Here is a 27,026-nt window from a genome sequence, read left to right as displayed (position 1 = left end):
ATAATTACTTGCCTTGGAAAAAAAGCATTCAACCCCCAACACTTTGTTCACATAAATGAGTATTGCAACCAAAAAGTTTGATCAATTTAACTGAGAATTTTTATTTGTAAATCACGTGCTCCTTTCTCACTTTAGAGCCCAGAAAACAAGGAAAATGGTAAAGCATGAAAAATTAAACATTTACACCACACATACCACTTAGTGTTGAGGCCAATAAGTTCCACTTTAGTCTCATCCAAACCATGAGACCTTGTTCCACATCTTTATAGTATCTTCTAAGTGATGCATTGCAAAGTCTTTACAGGTAAGGATATGCTTTTTTTAGTGGTACGTGTGGCGTAAATCTAATACTGTGCATTAGCCAGGTAACACCATCCCTACTGCAAAGTATGGTGGAGTTAGAATCGTGCTATGGGGATGGCTTTTCAGCAGCAGGTACTGGAAATCTGGTCAGGATTGATGGGAAAATGAATGCTGATATGTATAGCGAGATTCTGGATTTAAAACAAAACACCTGCTAGCCTCTGTCAGAAATCTTAAACTGGGGGAAAAGATTCATCTTTCAGCAGGCAATGACCCAAAGCACACTGCCAGAGCAACTATGAAGAGGCTTCAAATGAAGGAAAGTGATGTCTTTGAGTGGTCCAGTCTGAGTCCTGACCTGACTGAACGTCTCTGACAAGACCTCAAGATTGTCATCCACCCACAGCTCCCCAACTAACCTGCCACAGCTTGAGCAGTTTTGCAAGGAGGAATGAGCAAATCTTACCCCATCATGTTATGCAAAGTTGATACAGATTTATCCAAAAAGACTTCTGACTAATAGCTGTGAGAGGTGGTTCAACAAAGTATTGAGCAAAGGGGGATGAATACTCTTGAACTGCTGACATTTCAGTTTTCCATAGTTTGCAATTTTCCCTGTTTTGTGGCTCTACAGTGAAAAATGGAGCATGTGATTCACCAATTAAAATTCTCAGTTAAATTAATCAAAATTCCTGGTTGAAATACTCCATGTGAACAAAGGATTTGGGGCTGAATACTTTTTCAAGGCACTTTAAAATGCAAAAAAAATTTGATGGGCCATCTGTCATGGGTTTTGTTAATATCGCACACAGTATATATTCCTGTGCCATGAATTCCTATTTTACACCTGTGATTGTAGGCTTTGGTTTAACGAGTGATACTCTAAATTTTCCATGTACATTCTTAGTTCCAAACGAGTTAGTCTTTAACGCCGATTTTCATCCTAATTTCTGAGGTGCAACAGAGTAAGCTGAAATGAGACTGCAGTATGCGAGAGTATTGCACACTGAAAATTTCCCAAACACATCTCCAGATTGGAATCGTCAGGCTGGAGTACAAGTTAGTGTTGCACTGGATAGTTTGCTGCAGGCCTTAGTGTCACTTCCAATGTGGCATTGTGGCTTCTTGTAAAGCAAAGGACTCCAAATGAACATAGAAAATGAGAATGCATAGAATCTGATCCGACCAGTATAATGTACTTGCTAGAGGTGAGAATATGAGTAAAGACTATCCCTTGAGCATGGATTGCTTGAAAAAAGAGGAGGAAAGAAGGCTACGTACAAGTTACGGGAATTTGCACTTTGAGAAATACCTTTTTAATCGTGGTAAAAAGCCTGAATAGGAATCCTTACTGATGTGGCAGAAACAAGATCTCAAAGCAGACTGAGAGTGATGTTGGAGGAAACAGGAACATTCTGTGTTTGGAGCTGACAGCATTAGACAACTGATCCTGTGTAATGTGTGCTAGGAACTTCTTATAAAATACTAATAAGGTATAATCTTTTGAACCGTGTCCACACTGGTATAGGGATGAACATAGTAGGGAGCTGAGAAAAGGATCTGTCCCAGGTTCTTTACGAATTGGACTGGGTGGAAGCTCTTAAGATAAAGAGTTAATATGTATTCCAGATGAATAACATTGTGAAAAATAAGCGAAATTAGAGCAGTTGAACAGTAAACTAAAAATAAAATAATTAAATCTGTAGGGAAAAATTAGCGAGTATGTAAGAGTGGTTGTTATGTAGCCAAAGTAAGCACATGCATGAAAGTAGAGTACAAGAAGAGGACTGAATTGCAGGCATGTGACATACCCATTACCATACCCTTTAATGAAGATTTTGGAATTTTTCTGACAACTTGGGTGGACAAGTAGTTAACTATTTTCTCCAACTCCTTTCTTGAATAGGCGTGTGACATTTGCCACATTCCAATCCATTGAGAGTATACAAGTTTACCAGGAATTTTTCAAGATCACCTCCAGTGCATTCATAACCTTTGTAGCAAGCACTTTTAGGACCAACATTTGTATGTCAGTAGTTCACAGGGGTCTGTCAGCTTTAAGTCCGCTAATTTCTCAAGTTTCTATTTATTACTATTATTCACTTTTCATTAGATGCTCTGTGTTTTTCAGGTAAGTTTATTGTGTCTTGTATATAAAAAAGTTTATTGCTTCAATTACTTCCAAGTGCCCTGTAAGCATTTCTTCTGCTTTCTTGTGTTAAGTCTTCAATTTTATAGGCTCTTGCAATCTACTTGCCATGTTACTCATTTTCTATCTTTTTCCTTATTTGTAGATTTGTGAAACACTGTCTTTTGGTTTACTCTTGTCAGCATTGTCTTATTTAATATAATTCTAAATCAAGTAAGTTGGTCTTGGATGGATTAATTTTCCAATGGAGATTTTATTTCTCAGTGAAATTTATTTTGCTGAGTTATGGAATATTATATTAAATGCCCTCCCTTTGTATAACTACTGACAGACCAGCTTCATATCCAAACAGTTTAAATTTAAAAGTGTAACATCCATCAGCTGTTGCTCGCCAACCTGATACAGGACATCTCCATGTCATGGGGAAAGGTGGGAGGGGTTCTTTCCCAGTAAATGTGTCATATCATGATTTCATTTATCACGAAGCCATGTCATCTGCCCATGTCAACAAATGCAAGTTGAAAAAAATTGTGATTTTTATTTTTTCCACACACATTACATACAATATTTTACTCTGTATCTAAAACCTTTGGGTAGTGATTTGTGAATTCTGTAAGGGTAAATATCTACCTCAAACAGTTGTAACACTGGGCTTTGCCTCTATCAGTTTTATATTTTTCCTTAATTAACTGCCTTTTTACACAAACAGTAGTCAACTGTAACAAATTAATTCCAAGAACTTATCCTCAAAAACTGCCTTCAATAGTTTAATTTGATCAATATACTATATATATGGAGATTAAAGATTCCCTTCTTTTTAATAAGGGAATCTGGTGGTGGGGATGGCTATGTGAAAATTCTGGTGATTAAAATGGAATCACATCAGTTAAGAGCCTACAAGGAGAGGTAAGTGAGTAGATTAAAATATCATGGGCAGAGTTAAGACATTAGCATGGGTTATCTGTTGACTACCAGTATCATTTGCCCATGCGGTATAATGTAGAAACATAGAAAACCTACAGCACGATACAGGCCCTTCTGCCCACAATGCCGTGCCGAACATGTACTTGCTTAGAAATTACCTAAGGTTACCCATAGCCCTCAATTTAACATGTGTGGCAAGACAAATGATTGACCCTAGTTTGCATGCAGATTGTGATAAGTGGACAAAGTTATGTAGAAAAAATCAAGTAAACCTTGAATGTGTTGAGAATAGCTTTGTAACTGTTCTAAATGTTAGATTTGACATGAATAGTGTACTAAATTCAGTGAACTGCCAAAATCAATCAACATCAGTGGACATAAAGCGAAATGGTAAAAAAAATCATACCAGCCATGATCACATGATGAATGGTCTCTGACTGAAACGTCAACTGTTTACTCTTTTTCATAAATGTTGCCTGGCCAGCTAAGTTCCTCCAGCATTTGTATCCGTTGCTTTGGATTTCCAGCATCTGCAGATTTTCTCAAGCCTGTTTCTGATGTTCACTGTTTCCACATTTTGTGTTTGTTGTCACAGTCACTGAGGCCTCTTTTCAGAATTGGATTTCTTTCTATGTGTTCTTGTGGAGTATTTAAGAGGGTATGGTTATCTTTATATCTCTTTCTCTATAGTGGACAATAAAATGAAATATTGGAAAATGGGTATATTCACTCTGGGGAACATCTATAAAGAAAGTAAGATGAAGATAGTTAATCAATCTTCCATTATTTTTCACTATTTTATGTAATTGCTGTAGGTTTCAGTCAAAATTTAGGAAAGAACCCAGGGCAGGTGGCCCCATTAACTCTTTCTCACTATTTGGTAAGATCATGGCGACTCAACTGTGATCCTTTCAGTGTCCCCTATCTATTGGATGTCAACCTTGTTTATACGAGGTCATTGCAATTCTGAGGATGATTCACAACTCTCAGTAAATTTCAGCCTTAAATGGCCCCAGCGATACATGAAGTTGTTATTCAGCATCTACCCTCAGAAGCTTTTTCAATAATATCACTTCTCTAAAGAGCAGTGACTTTGGACCCATCCTGCTTGTATTTTAGAGCAGTGAATTTACCATGGCAAAACCAAACAAGGCAGAATTGAATCACTTTTATATTTGTTTCCCTGATTTTTAGTTATGGCTTCTTTTGAATTTTATGAACAACTGTCATTACAGTTTTTTATGGTTATTTGTTTTGTATCTCAATTAGTGAAATGTTCTCTGAAATGTGTTTTGAAATATGGTTACTTGGTATTATATCCTACAATTCTCTAATTTAACTCCCAGATTGGTTTGTATACTTATTTTCCCTCTATCTTTTCTACTGGAAATACAGTGAAATTCCAAATCAACCTGTGTCTGGATCTAACCATTTAAAAACCCAAATGTTTTTCATCATTTTTATAGAAAACTAATCATTAACAACACTTGTGTGAGGAGATGACATTTTTTTAGGAACAATGTGGGGGGAAAAAGTCAGCAGCAATAACGTGAGAGTAGTTATTCACAGATGTTCATCCTCTGTTTTGTTTATTTCATACTTTGATTTTTTGGCAGTTGTGTCCAATGATATTTTGTTAGCTTTGATTATATGCCAGTGAAACAGCAAAAACGATTTAACTGTCTTACCTCTACTACTGCTTTGAAGTTGAAGGCTGGGACTGATTTCAGCCATTTTAATTCAGTTAGTTGGATTTCTTTTTCACTTTGGTAGCAGTATTCATAATACAGAATAATACTGGTGAAATTGATCCTATTTTGTGTTCATTTAACGTGACAGAGAAAATAATCTGCACGTTGGAGCGAGTATGGGTATTTTCCTTAAGTGGATCCTCCACAATACTATTTGCTTTATAAGGTCCAAAATGTTGTCCATGTGTCATGTCTCAAATTTGAAACTTACTGCTGCTAATAGCCAGAACCAAGTATTCTATTTATGATGTCAATAGTTATAATAAAGTAGCTTATGACTATATAGTTAAAAATTTCTGTTTGCTTGTAGTGTCAATGTGTGAGCATCGGTGTTTATTTTGTATTGCTTTGCTCAGTTTGGTTATCTAATATATAACAGTGAAAATAACAGACCAGCACTACGAGAACAGCAACAACAATTTCTGAAAGGGGCAACTGCCGTCTTGTTGAGGTTGACCAATCAAAATAATCAAAAGAAATACCCAGCCTCTCATAAGTGGCTCCAACTGGGTGCCCATTCTTTGGGTGGAAAACAAGGATGCATTCTCTCCAATTCCTTTGAAGTCAAAGCACCTTTCATAACTGGACACAAAACTTGATGTTGTCAGATAAGTTAATGGCGGAAAACTGAACTTTGCTGAAAGAAAGATTGTACAACTTTGCACTAGGTGGTGATCGCTATGTGTTCTGCTGAACTGGTGCTTGCTGCTAAGATGTTCTTTCTGTTACGCTTGCAGCCAGTTAGCAATTTTTTTGGACAAAGTTGTGTTGGTCTAATTTCTTGAAGGTTTCGGCTTCTGGTGCGTCAACCTCAGATGTTTTCCCATCCCTGCCATAAACGAGCTAAAAATGATCAAACCCAGACGTGACAGGCTAAACAGTGTACATATTGTTGGAAGGATAAGAACTCACAGGTGGAAGGGTCATTAATTTTGATTCATAATGTTTCCTAAATTTCTTAGCTTGATGATCAGTAATGATGCATTGTATATGGCTTATCTTTTAAAAATAAATGACTAGTCTTTAACTGTTGGATGTGACTCATTCAGTTTGTCATTGCTACATTTCATTTTTGTTGCTGGTGATGGACACTTTCTATACAAACAATTGTTGACTAATGGGTATAAGAGAAAAGTTGCATGACCCTGTGCAACTAGTTGTGTTAAAGACGATTTAGGCAGCTTATTTTAATTTTCTTTTCATTTTACAAATATATTAACAGACAAAATTGTTTAGAGGGACCCCACGCTAGTGCCTTGAGGGGATGATGAGAAATTGTGATGAGATGTAAAGTTCTTCTACAGACTTGACCTCCTGTGATGTGAGATGTAAATGGTGCGCCAATCCCGCCAAGTGGATCAGGATGAAGCACCATCAACATGGTTGTTTGATGTCCTTGTTGAAGAAATCTCTGGTTTCACTGAGCTCTGAGCCCCCTTTCTGTAAAGTCCCTTTTACCAAAACTAGTTCTTTTAGTATCTTGACAGTTATCTATAGTAAGTGGAATTCAGATGCAAGAGATTACAAAATCATGATGTTCCCAAAGGAACTGCAGTCCACGTGTAACCCAGAATTAAACATGTTTCAACCATGTATTACTATAAATCCACCAAAGGTATTCAAAATGGAGCTGAAATAAACTATAAAATGCATAAAGTAAATTGAAGATTGGTGAGTATTTCACACCATGGCTGAAATACTTAATTAAAAAAAAATTAAATACATAAAATAATTTTGTCCTCTCCATTTCAAAGGCATTATATTGTTCTACTGGCGAGCGCCCCAACGGAAAAACAGCACTTAGAATGGTAAGTCATGGAGACTGTGGGTATAGTGATGTCGGGTATTATCGTTCTATGATGGGAGTGGAGGACCATTAGCCAATTTTTTTGTTCCATTACATTTCTTTCAGAGTTTAGGTACAACAGTGGTATTAAAATTGCCAATATCATATTTCTTTATAGAAACCACACAATAACAGGCTCTTCCAGCCCAATGAGCCCACCTGCGTTGTTCAGTTACAACCATGTGACCAATTAAGCTACTAACCCATATGTCTTTGGTATTTGGGAGGAAATCTGAGCACCCAGAAGAAACCCACTTTGTCATAGGGAGAGTGTACAAACACCTTATAGACGATGGTGGGAATTGAACCAGGGTTGCTGGCACTGTAATGTGTTAAACTAACCGATTCTACCGTGCTGCCCCATGGTTCTATTTAGACATATTTAGCTTCTGAGGCATGGTATTATGCAGCATAAATGCAAGCTTTTTATTTGATTCCTCTCATATTTAGTTCCTGTATAGGTCTCAGTCCATGGATGTCCCCTCTTTGTAAGCAGCCTGGTTTTACTTCTTTCAAACCTTGCCGAAGTGTACTACCTTATATAGTTTTCTGGAAATCTTCATTTATTAACTTTTTCTTGATTTTAGGGTGGGATTGGTGGAGTCTAAAATCCGAATTCTAATTAGCAGCTTAGAAAAGAATGAATTTATTACTCTGGCTCATGTTAATCCACAATCATTCCCAGCTCCAAAGGACAACCCTGAGAAGTGAGTAACTTCATCTGTTTGCAATTTTACTTTTAGGATTGTAATTTGGTTTTGTTTCAAGTGGTCAATGAACCAGAGAAAAAAGCAAAATGAGCCTCGAGCAGTGCTAAAAGTTTGAGGGGGAAAATTCATTATCTTTGCTCTTTTATTTACAAACGCTCATGTATCCCACTGCAGTGTACCCTTTTTCTCCCTCAGAGATGAATTCAGTACCATGTGGGTCATTGGGATAGTCTTTAAGAAAGTGGAAAACAGTGAGAACCTGAGTGTTGACCTGACATATGACATTCAGTCATTCACAGATACTGGTAAGAACGTTTGCTTTTTTGGGAGAGTACTCTGACTACTGATACAAAGTGAATTCAGTATTTTTAATATTGTTTTTGGAGAAGAGGTACGAGAATTGCTTTGCTTCATTGATGCTTCAGTACAATTTTATTTGTTTGCCTGCAGTACTTTAACTGCAGATTCTATGCATTTTAGCATGAAATAATGGCCCTGTCGAAAACTTACTGCATTAAACTGACTTTGGAGACAAGGGTGTCTACATTTAATAGGGGCCATTGTTCCATTGGGCTGTGTTTTGATCTGGCTGTGCTTCAGTCAAAATAGAAGTTTATTGTCCCACTTGCCAAAAACTGTCATGTTTTTTAAGTCTCACGGTAAGGTTTATAGTTATGCTGCAAAGCCGGTTTTGAATGTCATATTCACGGTCATGCTTGCCCATGGTTGATTTGTTGCATTTATTGTTCACCAGGACCAGATGTGTCTCTTTCTGAATCCTCAAACCTTTGGGTTTGACACTGATCCTTTTGATTTTTGAATGTTTCCTTCTAAGTTCTAAGTAGATTTATTATCAAAGTATATATATGTCACCACATACTACTTTAAGATTCATTTTCATGCGAGTAACTGTGGTTTCAATCTCAACTCATTTGAACCTGAAACATTTTGCAGTAATGTACTTCCACACCTTTGCTATTGCTGTTTGAAGGTTTGGTACTTCTTCCATGTTCAGGAAGCTTGTATAAAGAAAAATTGGAAGCCTTTGATGAAGGAAAGGAGAGTTGATTGATATGTAAACGAGTGGCAATAACTTCCCTGCCTTTACAGTTTACAGACAAGCAATGAACAGCAAAATGTTTGAAACGGATATGAGGATAGCAGCAATGCATGTGAAAAGGAAACAGCTCCATCTCCTCCTACCTAGTTATGTTCAGCAAAAAAAGAAAAAGGTAATATTATTGGACTGGCAGAGCAGACTCATTGGGCCGAATGACCTAATTCTGCTCCTACGTCTCTTGGTCTTGTGATCTAGCATTACATTCAGATCTGCAACATGAATAATATCTTCCTGGTATCTTGTTTTCAAGTGAACACTTGTAAATAAAATAGAAAACTTTTGGCTGGGTATATTACAAGAAGCTTGTACACATACTTGCAATATATAACTGATCAATGTAAATCTTTGGGTAAAGTTATTATTGTCTCATAACTGAAGTGTTTGCATTGCAAGACTATAAATATGAAGAACTTTTACTTCATAAAAATGATTGTAAAAGTTATACTTACAGGTTAGTAATGCCCAAAGGTAATTGCTACCTTTGGATATTCTGTTATAACTGATGTTTAGTAGACAGTTGTCCCATTAATGATCATAAGATACAGGAGCAGAATTATAGCAGTTAGCGTGACACAATTACAGCCCAGGGTATCAGAGTTCGTTTCCTACTCCATCTATAAAAAGTGTGTACGTCCTCCCTGTGGAACGTGTGGGTTTGATTTCTTCTCCCCCATTATAGAACTCTGGTCAAAGTGAAAGATTGTGGCATGAGCCTCTGTCCCAAAGGGACTACCTGATGACAGCAAGTATTTTGATAGTCATTTGAATAAATTTCTAGGGAAACAGAAATTTATACTTTTTCAATGCAGCAGTTTTTGTTGAGAAGTGAAAGAGTGTTTCAGAATGAGTTCTGATAAAGGGTCTCAGCCCAAAATGTCGGCTACTTATTCCTCTCCACAGATGCTGCCTGACTACTGAGTCCCTCCAGCATTCTATGTGTGCTACTCTGAATTTTCAGCATCTAGAGAGTCCCTAGTGTTCAGAATAATTCTGGTCATGTTTGGGGCTAAACTTGTAACTATCCTGTGTCCTCAGAGGAAATACTAATGAGGAGACTCTTGACCACATCCTGAGAGGAAAATTACCATGACCCTTGTCAAATGGTTAGTGGATCCCGCTCTGATTTATTGCTATACAAACTGCTGATGGAGAATGTATCAACAAATTCAGATCCTCTATTGAACAATTAATTTTTAAATTTATTTTTCACCCTAAGCATTCACTGGAGGGGAACAAAGCCAACTGTGAAGATGAAAATAGCATGGAGGCCTCACTGGACAGTGATCATAGCCTGCTAGTGCCTTCTAGTCCGTTACAGAATGCCAACAGTCCACAGAGGTAACACTGATGTTACTTTTTCTTCCCAAAACAATTAGTAATGTTCTCTTTGTAAATACATCCAGAATATCATTTTGGAAATTTAATACAAACTCCATTTACAAAACTGATGCAAATTAACTGGGATTGAAGGGGCACAGTTGTGCAGAGTTGCTGACATGTTGGCTAAGGTGACATGATCTGGTAGGAGAGGATTCTTCTTACTAATAGAAGAATATTTCAAATCATTCATTTGAAACAGAAATTTTCAAAGAACACTGGGTGATTTTAAGTTTGAGGCACAAGTTGCAAACTTCCATTTTTAGTCCTTAAAGCAGGGGTTCCCAACCTTTTTTATGCCATGGACTACTACAATTAAATGAGGGTTCCATGGACTCCAGGTTGGGAACCCCTGCCTTAAAAGTTGCTTGTTGGTGTTGTGGACATTGATATTTAGAACGTCCCCATGTTTCAAATGCTTGACTTAAGAACATCTTTGCATATAAACAAGCACCCGTAATATTGTATTCAAAAATCTGTCATGCATATGTGTGTTCTTTCCTATGAACAACAGCAAGACTAGTTTTCCCCTCTCCACTTTCCTATCAATTTTGTGGGTTTTAATGACATTCATTACAATACTTTGGAGGTATGGTTACATATGAAGTGATTTTTCTGTACTTTTCGGCTTAAGGACAAAGTTGACTTGTGGCCGTCTGAAGAAATTGGAGCCCTTTTTTTTACCCAGGGTTGGCTTGTATTGAAAATTTAAAGTAAAACTGATGAGGATTGGAGGAAAAATTGCAAAGATAATTTCTGAGTTTTTCCCTATCTTCTTAGCCACACTAAATGTTCTTCAATTTTTCTCTCTTCTCACCTTTAGCAGTCCTGTTACTGCTGCATCAACAGTGAATGTGATCAGTGTTCCGAATTTTGTATCCCAAGTGGAATTGGAAGCCATTTTTTCCAAAGGAAATTCCATTTCCAACTCAGAGGGTAAGCAGCAGCTCATTCAATTTATTTAATGGGAACAATTTGAGTGAAGGAATTTATTTGGGGATTTGGGATAACTTCAAACCATGAACCTAAATACAAAATGCCAAGTCTTTATCTCCGGTCTGGAAACTAATGTTATTCAATCAATCTGTTTACTTTGATTATGTTGGGGAATTACACTTGCACTGGAGAATTTGACTTTTGTCTGAAATAACATTTTAGCTTATGAGCAGTCTTGGAGAAAGGAAATGTCATATTGGAAGACCATGAGGGAACCAAATGTAACACTTGCTTCTTCTAGCGGCTTAATCTAGGGGGTGATAACCCCCCCCCCCAGCCTGGCCAAACTTAAGAAATCTCATTTGGGTGGATGCTGCGCGATGTGTCCGTACCCTGTTACAAATCAGTACCACGAAATAACAAACAGTACACAATATGTGATTAAATGATTAAGCTTTATAACTCTTACTTTGACTATATGGTTAGTAGAGAAACAAAATATAAAAGGAAAAGGGCACCAATGTTATCAAACTACTGAAAGCTCATGCTGTTTCAGTAGTCTGTCTTCCCCCATCGATCTTCTCCTTCAGATCCCCCACTTGGAGTCCACCCCAACCGGCGATCTATCATATTTCTCCATTCGTGTCTTCTCTCTTCATCTCTCCTTTGCCTTTGTGCAAAAGCCCGCGAAAACAACTGCTTCCAGAATCTCAAGACGGCAACAAAATCCTGACTGGCTAACATGCATCAACAGTCGGGTTATCTCCCCCATAACCCAAATATTGCTGCTACAGAGAAGCCATTACTTCAGCAATGAACGTTACAAAAAAACCATTACATAGCAGTGAACCCTTACAGCACGTTACATAAAAGTTTCAAGATGGCGCCAGTATCTGGTGACTCTGCGCGTGCTCTCCCAAGCAAACTGCCCTCTACACTATCCTATACCGGAGAAACCCTTCTAAACCTCCAATCTGCTACATCTGGCAAGATCAACGACACCCTGGCGAAGCTACTGACCCAGCTGGAGATTACCGACGTGCCAGATTTGCTTCTTCAATTCCGGACTGCACCTGGACCCGACCAGTGAGGCCTGGTCCAAGGCCCACCACATTCCTGGAGACCCGCAGTCTGCTACCGTGCAGGAGCGCTTGGAGATGCGGCCCATTCGGAGCAGCACCTCTCCGGAACAGACAACCACACAGAAGTGACGTCGGAGACCTCAAGGTGCCCCAGATGCTTCCCCGGAGCAACCACCGTTGGTGGCCATCCACAACTGCCGGAAGCGAGACCTCCACCGCCGACCTTGGAAATTGAACCCGAGGCCCGGCTGGAGCGGAGGTCTCCGCAACCGTGACTCAACTCACGGACTTGTTTCAGCCAGGAGCCCGCCCTCCGGGATTAAGTGTCAGCTTCGGGGCCTGACCCAATCGACAGCCCGGGCCCCTGGCAGCTGGAAGTGGCAGCGGAGCCTCCCCCGTCACTTGGCCCGACCCGGAGCGCCGGACGACGTGACCTGCCGATCAATTCCCGCGGGACGCATCCACCAACCTCAAAGAGCTGCCAACAACACACTGCATCGATGGAAACCTGGAAAGATGCACTATTTACTAAGGAAGCATGGGAAAAGAGCTGGGCTGCTGGTCAGATTGAAGCTTGAGGGGCTTTAGGGTCCCTGTGCTCACCATCCTACTAGCTAATGTGCAAAGCATAGAGAACAAGGTGGATGAGCTTAAAGGGAGATGCAGAACTGCTGTGTATTCTGTTTCACTGAGACCTGGCTCTCCCCTGCTACCCCCGACTGTGCCATCCGACCAGAGAGATTTTCGATCCATCGGATGGATCGCACGGCGTCTTCGGGCAAGATGAGGGGAGGTGGTGTCTGCCTACTGATCAACACTGCGTGATGCTCAGACACAGTGGCACTGACAAGCTCCTGCAGCCCGGACCTGGAACACCTGTCGGTGAAGTGTCGTCCCTACTATCTGCCATGGGAATTCACTTCAGTCATACTGACAGTGGTCTACATTCCCCCCCAGGCGGACATGGAGTGTGCTCTGAACATACTGTATGCCAACATCAGTGAACTTGAGACCAGCTATCCGGAGGCATGCTCATTACAGCCAGGGACTTTAACCAGGCCAATCTCAGAAAGGCGCTGCCAAAGTTATACCAACATGTCTCCTGCCCCACTAGAGGCCCGAATATACTTGACCACTGCTGCACAGCAGTCAAGGATGCCTACTGTTCCGTCCCACGACCTCACTTTGGAAAATCGGACCATCAGGCCGTACTCCTCCCGGCTTACAAACAGAAGCTGAAACGGGAGGTCACGGTGTCAAAAGTGGTGTCACGTTGGACAGAGAAAACGGATGAGGTCCTCCGTGACTGCTTTGAATCAGTGGACTGTAGTATTCAAGGACTCGGCAGCTAACCTCGACGAGTATGCCTCAGCTGTCATGGACTTTATCTGGAAATGCACAGAGGACTGTGTGTCTCGCAAGACGATCTGGGTATTCCCTAACCGGAAACCTTGGATGAATTATGAGGTCAAGTTCCTCTTGAAGGCTAGAGCTGTGACTTTTAGGTCCGGGGATATCAGTCACTACACGGAATCCAGGCGTGAACTCCGGAAAGCCATTAAGGGAGCCAAGTTGGAAGCCCAGGCTAACCAGAGGGATGCCGGTAGACTCTGGCAGGGTCTAAATGAGATCACTGGGCACAAAGAAAAGGCTGGGAATATCAATAACTGTGGCGCTTCTCTTCCTGACGAACTTAACGTATTGTACACAAGATTCGAAAAGAAGAGGAGCATCCCGCTCCCTCGGGATGAACTGGTCCTGGTGGCACCGAAATTCATCGTCACCGAGGAGGATGTTAGGTGGGCCTTCCTGAAGATAAATCCAAGGAAGGTGACGGGCCCAGGGTGGCGTCCCGGGACGGGTTCTCCGGGCCTGTGCAAGCTAGCTAGCTGGAGTGTTTGCTGTCATCTTCAACTGCTCCTTGCTTCAGTCTAAGATCCCCTTGTGTTTTAAGAAGTCAACGATAATCCCGGTGCCGAAGAAGAGCAAGGTGGCATGCCTGAATGACTATCAACCTGTGGCTCTGACATCAATTGCTATGAAGTGCTTCGAGCGATTGGTTATGGCACACATCAACCACAGCCTACCAGTCAACCTCGATGCTTTGCAATTCGCCTACCGGAGCAACAGGTCAACGGCAGATGCCATCTCTCTGGCCCTACATTCCTCCTTAGAACACCTGAAGAATAAAGACGCATACGTAAGGCTCCTTTTCATTAACTACAGCTCTGCCTTTAATACCATCATTCCAAATAAATTGATTCCTAAGCTCCGGAACCTGGGCCTTAGCACTCAGATCTGCAGCTGGATCTTCAACTTCCTCACAGACAGGACCCAGGCTGTAAAAATAGGGGACAAGCTCTCCTCTACAATCACTCTGAGCACCGGTGCTCCACAAGGCTGTGTACTCAGCCCCCTGCTGTACTCTCTGTACACCCATGATTGTGTAGCCAAGTTTCCACTGAACTCAATATATTTTTAAGTTTGCTGATGACACCACAATTGTAGGCGTATCTCAAGTAATGATGAGTTTGAGTACAGAGAGGAAATTAAGAACCTGGTGGCATGGTACGAAGACAATAAGCTATCCTTCAACATCGGCAAGACGAAGGAATTGGTTGTTGACTTCAGAAGGAGTAGCAGACCGCACGACCCCATTTACATCGATGGTGCGCAAGTGGAACAGGTCAAAAGCTTTAAGTTTCTCGGGGTCAGTATCACAAATGACCTAACTTGGTCCAACCAAGCAGAGTCCACTGCCAAGAAGGCCCACCAGCGCTTTTACTTCCTGAGAAAACTAAAGAAATTTGGCCTGTCTCCTAAACACAGAGCGTCATAGGAAGTCATTCCTGCCTGTGGCCATCAAACTTTACAACTCGTCCCTTGGAGGGTCAGACACCCTGAGCCAATAGGCTGGTCCTGGACTTATTTCCTGGCATAATTTACATATTACTATTTAACTATTTATGGTTTTATTACTATTTAATCATTTATGGTGCAACTGTAACGAAAACCAATTTCCCTCGGGATCAATAAAGTATGACTATGACTAAAACCCTCACTAATTTTTATACATGCACCATAGAAAGCTTTCTTCTGGGGTGCATCAGAACCTGGTATGGAAGTTGTCCTGTCCAAGACCGGAAGAAGCTGCAGAAGATCGTGAACATGGCGCAGCACATCACACAAACCAATCTTCCGTCCTTGAACTCACTTTACACCGCACACTGTCGGAGCAGTGCTGCCCGGATAATCAAAGACACGACCCACCCAGCCAACACACTTTTCGTCCCTCTTCCTTCCGGGAGAAGGCTCAGGAGCTTGAAGACTTGTACGGCCAGATTTGGGAACAGCTTCTTTCCAACTGTGATAAGACTGCTGAACGGATCCTGACCCGGATCTGGGCCGTACCCTCCAAATATCCGGACCTGACTCTCGGTTTTTTGCACTACCTTACTTTACCTTTTCTATTTTCTATTTATGAATTATAATTTAAATTTTTACTGTTTACTATTGATTTGTACTCCAGGGAGTGCGAAGCGCAAAATCAAATATCGCTGTGATGATTGTACGCTCTAGTTTCAATTGTTTGGCGACAATAAAGTAAAGTAAATGTTTCATATAGCACAGAAAATACATGGCATTGTTCTCAATGATTTTTAATTTTCCTTGTTTAACTGCATCTTTGCAGTTGGCTAAGGTTGCTGTCCAATTCACACTATCATTATGGTGTTATGACAGTTTCTGCTTTACTCCAACTTGGATGTGCAGGGTTAACAACAGCTCTTTGCAGCAGCTATCAGGCTCTTTCACACCCTTTCCCTGGTGGTGCCACAATCTCTGACCCTTATTCTGTTTCACTTGGTCATTGCCACTTCAGTGTTTCTTTTAGCACTGCAATCTTTACTCATTTTTATCTTTTATGCCTGTTGTATTTATTATTACTATATATACTGTGAGCTTCGTGCAAATGAGCGTATTTGCATCCTGCTGTATATGACAATAAAGCGTGATGTTTTCTTGCCTCCAATGTTGATGCTGCCCTCACCCACATCTTTCCCATTTTCTGAATATCCACCCTCACCCCATCTTCCCGCCACCTTAACAGGGAGAGAGTTCCGCTTGTCCTCACCTCCCACCCCATGAGCCAGCACATGGTTCTGCGCAACGTCAGCCATCTTCATTGGAATCCTACCAGCCAACACATCTTTACCTTCCCCCTCCACCACCACCCTACACTCCGCTTTCTGCAAGGATTGCTACCTTTGTGACTATTGCCCATTTGTCCCTCACCACTATTCTCCCATCTGGCACTTACGCTTGCAAGTGAAAGAAGAGCTGCGTCTGCCCATTCATCTCTTCCCTCACCTCCACTTACAGTCCCAAACAGTCCTTCCAGGTGAGGCAACACTTTACCTGTGAATCTTTTGGGGTTGCCAATTATATCCAGTGCTCCCGATGTGGCTTCCTGTACATTGATGATACCTGATGTAGACTGGGGGGACTGCTTTGTCAAGCTCCATACCAAGAAGCTGGATTTCCTGGTGGCCAACCATTTTAATTCCATTCCCCATTCCTATTCCAAAATATCGGTCCACGGCCTCCTCAACTGCCACGCTGAGGCCATTCTCATGTTAGAGAAACAACACCTTGTATTCCATCTAGATAACCTCCAACCTGATGGCATGAACATTGATTTAACTGACTTCTGGTGATTTTTTTTTCCCTCCACCAACTTCCATCTTCAATTCCCCGCTCTGGCTCCTCTTTTACCTCTCCTTTTCTCCTCACCTGCCTATCATCTCCCCATGATACCCCTTATCCTTCCCTTTCTCCCATGGTACTATCACCTGTCAGCTTACTTCATTCCTCCCTCCCCCGCTCACCTGGCTTCACCTATTACCTTCCAGCATTTGGTGTGTTGCGCTGACAATAAAATAATTTAGTTCTGGAATACAGCTTCTGCATAAATAATGTCATCATTTTTAAATGAATAGATAAATAACTTTGTTTCTGGCTTCTAGACGCGGCTGCATCATCCAGTGACCACATTCCTCATGCCTCTCCTGTATCGGCTTCTGCTGAGCAGCCAAAATCAGCAGTTAGCCTGATTTCATCCACGTATGTCAGCAGTCAGCCTGCAAGTTCAACGACAAAGACATTCATTCCCACCACCTCTGCAGGGAAGAGACCAACGTCACCTGCTGCAAATGATTCTGCAAAGACTGAGGTTTCTGCATTTGTAGTTGTGTTCATTTTCAACCACAGTTTAAGAGTCTAAAGTACTTTTCAATTATTTCCTTAGTGCTTTTGCTCAGTAATCAGAAAGTTTGTATTATAATTTCCTTCACAGGGGGAAAGACAATATCTGAATTTTTGGGGGGAGAGGAATGGGTGATAAAGATTTTTATTTATAAATGGTAATGTCTTTATACCTCACAGAATGTTATTGTTTCGCTCCTTGTTAAACTGTTACCTAGCTGCTTATTTTCATCTTGCACAGACCAAACTACATCACATTCATTGAAAATGATTAATGCTTATTTAAAAGTGCACCACTTGATTTACTAAAGCAAATACAGGAATTTGAAATTATTACTTTCAAACAAAGACTTCTAAGGAGATGCAATTAGACTGATAAAACCATACATTTTCAATGAATGTGCAAGGTTAACAGAATAAAAACTCCAAAGTGTATTAGAGCTCTCATCATAGACTCAATTTGTCACTGCTATTGTTACCTCAATATCATAACTTGTTTTAAGTTGGAGGTTATTTTCTACTAACTTTTACTTACAATAGGGCAATAAAATGGTATAAATCTGCTAAATTGATGTTGCACATAAATTCAAGGTTAATTAATTGAGAATTATATAAATGTTAATTAGGAAATATGATTGGTCCAATGGTTAAGATAGAAATACTTTTGTACATTGAAGCTTCCAATTTTTAACTTTACCTTAATGAATCTTTTCAAATACTGTTTCCATTACGCAGATTTTAAAACCACCATATGTTAGTAACGTTCCTAATTTCTCTTATTTTATGTCACCATGTAAATGTATAGATAACTGACACAAGAGAAATATATGGACCAGGAAGATATGGTTTTTTAACTCCAGGCAGTGTGTTGTTTTATTTGTTTTAAAAGAGTAGTTTTACAAATGATGACTCTTGAAGGAGAAGCAATGATCAGCCAACTAACCTCTCTTACGTTTATTCTTTAGGAACCTGCAACAAATGGGGTACCAGTGGATCAGAATCTATCAAAAGGCTTGAAGAGAGCATCTACACAGATAACTGAAGGCTCACCAAAGAGAAAAAAGTTGGATGTAAGTGACTGATTCTCTGTGGGTTATTAAATATTTGCTTTTATTTTATCTAACTTCATACTTTATTCCTCCTGACATGTCTTTCCAAGGAGAAAAACTATCTATTTATACTGTCTAAGTAATCCCATTTGCTATCTTTGTCCCTTGCAATGAGTCTTTATCTTGTCAGTCATGCATTTGATTTGCTCACCAGTCTTTGTGCAGACGGTGGTACAGATGTAAATTTTTTTAGTCAAAGAACGGACATGAAATTTTTTAGTCTCCAGAGAAGTCATTTTTAATTAGTCTAAATTAAGATACAAATTATAAAAACAATCAGTCATCTTTGTATGGATGTTTCATATTTGCTAGGGATCTGTCTCTGTGAAGGAGTATGGTGACTGTTCAACAAGTCCTATTCGTGAGAAAAAAATTGATGAAAATGTGAAGGTAAGATGCAATTTCCAGTAGAATGCTTATCGTTGAATTTTAATTTCTTGACTGTGCGATAGTTAGATAGGAAACCACTTTCCACAAATTATGAAAAGAACAAATGAAATGCAGTCTTATGAGAAAGCATCCATATATTTTGGATGAGTGATCCATAATTTGCATTTTATTTGGTGCAGGATATTGAGTCTGAAGAAAAGATGCTGCCAACCCAATCCAAGGCTTCTGTCTCACAGGCAAGTAATTAAGGATGTTCATTGGAATTTAATTATTAGATACTTTGCTAACGTTGCTAACCTTGCAACTAAATGGGGACAAATGTTGATGTTCTTTCTGAAAGCACCAATTCCTGTTAGGACTGTATTTCCCCAAAGCAAGCTTGGCCAGTATTGGTTAAATGGCAGTTTTTCATTTGTGTGAACACAATGGGTTTTGGTGGGCGTTGTAACAATGAGGACGTGTGCTGGAGAGTACAAGCACATGCATAACCTAACTATGTTTTTGGGCAAGGTTGAAGGTTAGGACTTTATTCCCTGCAGTGCTGGAGAGTGAGGGGAAATTTGATAGAGGTAAACACAATTATTAAGGGTACAGATGAGGGTAAATGCAAGCAGGCGAAAAACCAACCACTGAGGTTGGTTGAGACTAGAACTAGGGGTCATGGATTAAAGGTGAAATGTTTAAGAGGAACCTGAGGGAACTTCTTCCTTCAGAGGGTGATGCAAGTGTGAAGTGGTGGATGCGGATTCGCCTGCAACACTTAAGAGAAGTTTGGATAAGGACATGGAGGGATATAGTCCAGGTGCAGGTCGATAGGACTAGGAAGAATAACAGTTCAGCACAGACTAGATGAGCCAAGAGGGCTGCTTCTGTGCTGTCGTCTCTATGATGCAATAACTATAACTAGAAACATTGGCTAGAGTTAGCAACCATGACTCTTTTAATTCTTCACTCTCAATTGGAAACAGCAGACTTAATTATTTACTTTCCTTTAGCAGTCCTAAAACAAATTATACTAAATCAAAACTGTAGCCTCTGTATAGTTCCTAATTAACCATTGTTTGTCTGAACTAACCAAGCTATTTTTTGTTTCCTTAGTAACTATATGCCATTCTCATCTTGATATTCTAACTGCTGCCAGCAAGTTGCTGATACCTGGCAGCTTTTGGCCGCTAATTCACCTTGCTTCACTACACAACAGATCACAATACTGGCTTGTGTTTCCCTCATGTTATGCTTGAAAGTTGAATAGAGATTACAGATAAATCAAGTGAGGCAGCGTGTTGTGTCCTTGAACAAGGCACTTAACCACACATTGCTCTGCAACGACACTGGTGCCAAGCTGTATGGGTCCTACTGCCCTTCCCTTGGAGAACATTGGTGGCGTGGAGAGGGGAGACTTGCAGCATGGGCAACTACTGGTCTTCCATACAACCTTACCCAGGCCTGCGCCCTGGAAACCTTCCAAGGCGCAAATCCATGGTCTCATGAGACTAACGGATGCCTATTATTATTAAAGTTTACAATGCCCAACATCATAGGCCGAAGGCTCTGCTATACTGTTTTATATTCTAAATATACCTAATAAATTATACAAGCATTAATCCAGCACCTTCAAGATCAGAGAAAAAGTGAACCAGCAATATAGGTGCTTTACCTTTTAATGCATGGCATACACTGTCCAGCAACATGGTGGAGATGTATAGTGTAAAGAGTTTTAGTAAAGTGTTTGATAGTTGCAATAAAATCTGTTGATAGGGACTGTCATGTGGTCTACATCAATCATGTTTTAGTATATGTTGTCTATATTGAACACTTTCAAATGTTCAGCTTAAGAGCATCATTATTGCACTGATGTATGAACTACATATTTTCTTTTTGTACACAGGAGCCAACAAGCACAGAACTTTCTGATGTCTCCTCCCTTCCTGTAAACCCTATTCCAGTAGTTAAAAATTCAATAAAGCTGAGGCTGAATCGGTAAAATTGTTACCACTCCTGGGGCCATAGAACATGAAAGACGTGCAAGCACGTGCACAGAATGAAACACCTATGGGAAGAGTCATCATCTGTTTGCTGGCTGCAGATTTCTCCATGGAAACTTTTTAAAATGTTCTTTGGACAAAGGTGATGGTGGTAAATGGTGAAGTTGGACGATAAAGGCTGTAGATTTTTTTTAAAAACATGTCCTCAAAGACTTGATCATTGTCGAATCTGGAGTCTGGTAGAACTCGACCAGTGATAGGATGCACTGCGGACTGACTGGTCATGCAGCGAGTGCATCTTGGCGGAGTACTGCTGATGTGTTGGCAACAGTTATGTTAGTTGAAACAGTTTTTTCCAAGAACCTTTCCCCCCTCTCTTCTCCCCCCTCTCCCACTTTCCATTACTTTTGCTCTTAAACTACCTGCAATTGTGTAAAGGTTTTTTAAAATTGTTTTTGTTGACCAATTGTTTATCATATGGGCATTACTTGTGAATTTAGGTTAGTGGTGGTGTTGAGGGAGATTCAGTATGGAAGGACCCTTATACTGGGACATCCCATTATTGATATCAGAGCACTAATCTTCTTTGATCCAGTTGATTCATTCAAGCAAAAACCTGAAATCAGAGCTTTGTTCCTGGTGCACCTTGCACCAGGAAAGGAGACAAAGGCTGCTGCTATTCCTCAGTTGTTTTTATTCTTCGTATGCTGATTTTTGTGGAGTTAGATATTGATTTGACTTCTAGTTTGTGCCTCCGTCAGGAATGGGTTGTCTCAAAATTAAATTCTTGTTGGTTGGTTCGTGACTGGAAGGTGTCATGTTAAGATACTGAACATTTCCATTTGAAGCTGGTTTCAGATCATACCTAAATGGATAGAATTTGAGATCTACTGCCACTAGGATGAATAACCGCTTGACCAACATTAAATCACTTCCCAGCCAATTTTCAATCTAGTGTAAAACTCATCCATATTTGACATTGATTGAATGCAGTTATATTTGACATTGAAACTCTTGGGTGAAATTTACCTGCTTGTAAAAAGTAAACTTTGTGCTTCTGCATGGTACATGGTTCTGCAAACTGCATGGCCCAAATGCATCCATGAAGCATGCCAAACTGGATTTAGGATTCACCTTTTTCAGCTAGGAATCTGCTGTTTTGAAATAGAGTTGTTTACCTTGATCCATTTGACCATGGACAGTTCCAATGCATATCCCTAGCGTGCCAGCAATTCTTTCTTTTCCTTAAAACTACCATGAGAAATGTTATATTTTTTTAAGACTTTCTTTGGATTGGTACAACAAAAAAAAATTCTTGTTTGACCTCCAAAGCTTACTTTTTTAAAATCTCCAAGGCAAAGTGTGTGGGGGTGAATGTTCTGTAGGCATGTGATGTCAAGTAAATCAAAGTCTGTACTTCTATGATCCAGGATGTATTATGTCAGCATTCAGATACGTATGGCAGCATGTCAGGAAAACAGACTCTTCCTCAAATTTAATGCATCAATACAGCACAGTAACGTTACAGCTACTATTAAGATTCATTTTTTTTGGTGACTGGCTTGCACTTGCAAAATAAAGTTATAGAAAAGGGAATTCTGTAAGCCAGTCACACATGGATTTAATTTTTTTTAATTGCAAAATAATAGCGCATGCAATTCATGCTTAGCCACGCCTGAATTTGAGTTGTTTGATATGAACCGGTTGGTTGTTAGCTCAGTCTAAACTATTTCACTCATTGTCAGCCTGGGTACATTATCTGCGGACAGCTTGGTGACATTACCTCTGGTTCTCCATTGTAAAACTCCAGTGCTCAAGTTTTTAATGAGTTGATGGAGGATTTCCTCCATGAATCGAATCCTTCGTGTTTTCATTGACTTTAGTACTTGAAACTATTATTCATCAGTTTATTAAAAACAAGAGTGAGAGTTGCAATATTGTAAACTTTTGTCTGAGAAGTGCTTTTGAAAGTACTAACATTTTATAGTTTTGATCCTATTTTAATTTATAAACATGAGGACCACCCTTTTCGCATCATATCTCTATCCCATGCAGAGACCCTAAGAGTGAGACTTTACTGCTAAATAAAAAGGAAATATATTTGCAAACCTCATTAAACTTGAAGTGTGGGCAGTTGGAGTTCTTCCATGTGATCAGTTGGAATTGGAAAGGAGCAACAAGCTGAAATGAAACTTGGTATTCCTGATGTTGGACATGTATGCGTGCACTTCTCTCTTGGCTTCTGATACTGGAGCAATCTCTGATTGTGAAATGGTTGACTCACTCTGGCAGAGCTGAGTTATCTATCTTTGCAAAGTTATTTATTATATAACTCAGTTGCCTATGTTCCAAGTTTATTAATTTTTTAGTTTTTTTCCCAATTTTTTAAGCTTTGGATGTACGATAATTCAAATGGGCTTTAAAAAATCATCAGGTAATTTACTAAACTGTAATATTTTGTAAATTATTCCATGTTTTTATATGCATGGTGGACTGCCAAGATTTTTGTTTAAACAAGGGTGGTAGGGAGAGAACGCTGTTCCAATGAAAGGAGCCGTTTGAAATCTTCTGGTAATTGACCAATGCAGTCTCGGCAAGAAATAGAGCCTTCCTTTTATTCTGACTGACTCGTCTCTACCAGTTTATTTAATAAATGGTGGTTAATGATTTATACTGAAATCGGTGTTTCTGCCACTAGCAACTCTAGTGGTATTTAGAAACATCTGTTTAGGTTTGCTTTCTGTCTGACGGCAGCTCCTTTTGGTGAGAATAAGTGGTTGTATAATGAAGATAGAAGCAGCTATGATTGTGCTCTTACAGCTAGACAGCCATTGAATTAAGAGTTCTTCATTGTGATTTCCTCCGGCAGACATGCAGTCAGCTCCTTCCATCCTCTGCTTTCCTGTAGTGTGCTGGACTGTGGTGGGCCAGAGAGATTCAAAGTTATAGGAAAAGGAAAAAAAAAAATTGATTAAGAATGTAAGAAAATGGGTTAGGAACATGCATTTTCTGAATGAAGGTCTACATTAGCTATTGCTGATAAAGGGCCACATCTTTTAAATGCAGCAGATTCTGTATTCAGAGCATTGAAAAAAAAGCCTGGGTAGCCTGATCTTTGCGTGCCAAAGAGCTACCCAGGCTAATTGCATGTCCGTAGTAGGAAGAGAGTTGCTCAATTAATTTTATGTAGGAGTAATGAAATGAATGCTGACTAACCAAGAAAGTGCTTGCATTGTAGCCTATTGCATATTGTAATGTCTGAGGAATTTTTTTGTGCAAAAAGACAGTTGTTTTTTTGAAGAGACCTATAGCTAACATCATCAGGGATCCTCTTAATTTTATTATTAATATCCTAAGAAATTGGATTGAGAAGAAATCTTGACATGCAGAAAACCGAAGTGTATAGCAGGGATGACTTTTTGGCATATATCCATTGTGCCATTTGAATTGCAATATGAGATGCACTTATAAGTGTGGATTTGCAGTGGTTGTGTGAAGGTCTCAGGAATGTCAGGGTTCATACGCACAAGTGCATGGCATTGATGAATGCCGGGCTGATGAGCCCTTAAGCTTACTTCCTATTCAGGTGCATTTGCAATAAACAAAATAAGATTCTCTTCCTAACAGCCCACAACCACCACCACCACCACCAATACAGAAATCAAATTTTGCCATAATTCCAAACATTCCTAGAAAGATAATCATACAGGTTGTTCATACCCATCATGGTTGACCCATTTCCCCATCTTTGGACTTTCCTTCAGTGACCAGGTGGGAAATTGAATAAGACTTGGTCATTTTAACATGGTGGCAGCAGCAGCTCGATGTTAGGTGCAACATCTGCTTGGGCCTTTCACCAGTGTTCTGTTTTCAATCTGTTTGAGCCATCTATATTAAGATCTTTAACCGTGTTACTTTTTTGAATGCCATTGTGTGCTAAGCTGCTGGTTTTCCCTGTGGGAGCGCATGCATGACAGTTAAAGCACATTAACTGCAGCTGAAGATAATTGTAAGCCAGCATTTTTTTTTTATTCAAATATAAAATGGTGCTGTATTGACCTGTTCTCATTTAGCAGGGTGATTGATAACTGGCTTTTACAGAATTGGAAAAAAAACATGTTGCAACAGTCATTTTCAGGAATCAGAATGTTTCTGTTCATCTGCCTGAATGTGAAGTAATACTGGGTTGTGGTTGGGTGGGCTATTTGTGGACAAGCAAGAACTTTAAAAGCTTTCATGTGAATGCACCTCGTGTTCTGCCAAGAAGAGTGCTAAAACTAACTTTTTTCATTGTTGGTGAACTTGTCATAGTTTTTCCTTCCTCACAGTTTAACTGTTGCTTTCGCAAGCTGTACTCTGCGGCTCACAGATGGAGTTCTGTTTCTTTTTCATAGTGTCTGTACACTAGTAATTTTCAGAAGCTATTTTGTATAGAGATGTATTTCTTCATTTAAAATAAAAAATAAAAATGCAGCACAGAATTAAGTGACGTGTGAGTTCTTTGAGTGAAGTGCTCGGGTTTTGGCTTGGCTGTGACTCAAAAGTCTACAGGATGTGAGTTTGAGATTTATTCCAGAATCATGCTCAAAATGTAGGTTAAACACTAAACCCCGGAGGAACTCAGCAGGTCAGGTAGCTTCCATGGGGGGAAATGGTCAGCTGACATTTCTTGTTGCGCCACTCCATCTGGACAAAAGTTCAGATGAAGGGTCTTAACTGGAAACATTGACTGGCTGTTGCTTTCGATAGATGCTGCCTTACTACTTGGGTTTCTCTAGCATTTTGGTTCATTGCTGCAAATTGCAGCATTTGCAGACCCTTGTAGCTCCAAATGTAGGCTGATGCTTCAGTGCCATGAACTGTCTTCTATATTAAACTAATGTGCTATGGAACTTGGTGTGCAATGTTCTTTGCAGTACGCACTACAATTCAAATGTGTTTTGAAGTATAACTATATGGTGCTTCAGGTCACTGCAGAACTGTACAGGTTCCTCTGCAAGTACGTTCTCTGATCATTCTCTGTTTTGGAGCTCACAGTTGAAAACATATCGCATTTGTCCATCTTGTCATCGGGACAGCCTGTTCCTGACCCAGTCTTTACTCTTAACTTTCTTTTTCACTGACCCCAGTCCAGCTGTCTTCTTTTCTGGGTACATTATTTTAGCTGTGTTTCCCTTTACTTGCTAATTACAAGTGCACCAGATGAAGTCCAAGCTCCACCAACAACATGGACATCAGCCAATTATATCTCACCATCTCTTGTGGAATAATACCAGAAGACATGAAAAAATCAGTATTTATCACTTCCTAAGAAACCTGGAGCAATAGAATGTGAATTACATAGGACAATAAGTTTAATGAGTCGTTTCACTAAGATACTTATAAGAATTTTGATGACAAGCTAAAAGTAAGATACAAGCTGAAATAGGTAAAGAACAATGTGGTTTTGTGAAAGACAAAGGTACAAGAAACTCAATATTGATGTTAAGGATGCTATCAGAACGAGCTATTCAAGTGCAAAAAGATTTATTTGTTTTATCGACTACACAAAAGCATTTGATAAAGTGAAGCACAATAATTTATTCAAAATATTACAGAAACTCTAGATCTAGATTTGAAAGACCTCCGCCTAAACAGAAATCTGCACTGGGAACAAATTGCCACTGTAAGAATAGATGGAGAAGTGTCAGTTTACGAAAATCAAAAGAAGCATTAGACAAGGGTGTGTTTTCTCCCCTGATTTGTTTAATGCATACAGTGAAACAATATTACAAAAAATAAGAGACAACTTGGGAATCAAAGTTGGCAGCGAAAACCAATAATTTTAGATATGTGGATGACACTGTGTTAATTGCAAGTACAGAGGAAGAACTACAAAACTTCATTGATATAGTTGTTGAAGAAAGTGCAACAATGGGTCTATCTATCATTTGCAAAAAGACAGAATGTATGGTGCTATCCAAAAAGAAGGAGAATCCTATCTGCAGGCTGAGAATAAACGGGGAAGACATAAAACAAGTACAGAACTTTTGCTACTTAGGAAGCTGGGTGACATCAGATGGCAAGTGCAACATGGACATCA

General features: G+C 39.8%; 1 protein-coding gene across 3 annotated transcripts in view; it reads left to right on the top strand.

The window, feature by feature from the left end:
* Nucleotides 1–25,418, top strand: part of LOC140205740 (poly(A) polymerase type 3-like) — a 65,836-nt gene extending 40,418 nt beyond the window's left edge. Inside the window, exons 13-23 of one of the 3 annotated variants that reach the window (XM_072273306.1) lie at nucleotides 6,882–6,935; nucleotides 7,561–7,680; nucleotides 7,879–7,988; nucleotides 8,794–8,915; nucleotides 10,020–10,141; nucleotides 11,004–11,116; nucleotides 17,223–17,428; nucleotides 18,426–18,530; nucleotides 18,882–18,959; nucleotides 19,139–19,195; nucleotides 20,848–25,418. In XM_072273306.1, the coding sequence (XP_072129407.1) occupies nucleotides 6,882–6,935; nucleotides 7,561–7,680; nucleotides 7,879–7,988; nucleotides 8,794–8,915; nucleotides 10,020–10,141; nucleotides 11,004–11,116; nucleotides 17,223–17,428; nucleotides 18,426–18,530; nucleotides 18,882–18,959; nucleotides 19,139–19,195; nucleotides 20,848–20,943 (1,183 nt within the window). In that variant the 3' untranslated portion in view covers nucleotides 20,944–25,418. Of the gene's footprint in view, nucleotides 1–3,277; nucleotides 3,359–5,506; nucleotides 6,848–6,881; nucleotides 6,936–7,560; nucleotides 7,681–7,878; nucleotides 7,989–8,793; nucleotides 8,916–10,019; nucleotides 10,142–11,003; nucleotides 11,117–17,222; nucleotides 17,429–18,425; nucleotides 18,531–18,881; nucleotides 18,960–19,138; nucleotides 19,196–20,847 lie in introns of those variants that run through there. The other 2 variants (XM_072273316.1, XM_072273325.1) reach the window with 2 other exon arrangements.
* The last annotated feature ends 1,608 nt before the right edge of the window (nucleotides 25,419–27,026 follow it).

Source organism: Mobula birostris, chromosome 1, assembly GCF_030028105.1.
Source record: "Mobula birostris isolate sMobBir1 chromosome 1, sMobBir1.hap1, whole genome shotgun sequence".
In the NCBI taxonomy this organism is placed as follows: Eukaryota; Metazoa; Chordata; class Chondrichthyes; order Myliobatiformes; family Myliobatidae; genus Mobula; species Mobula birostris.
Note: the sequence above shows the minus strand (reverse complement) of the source record. Positions and strands in the feature narration are given on the sequence as shown.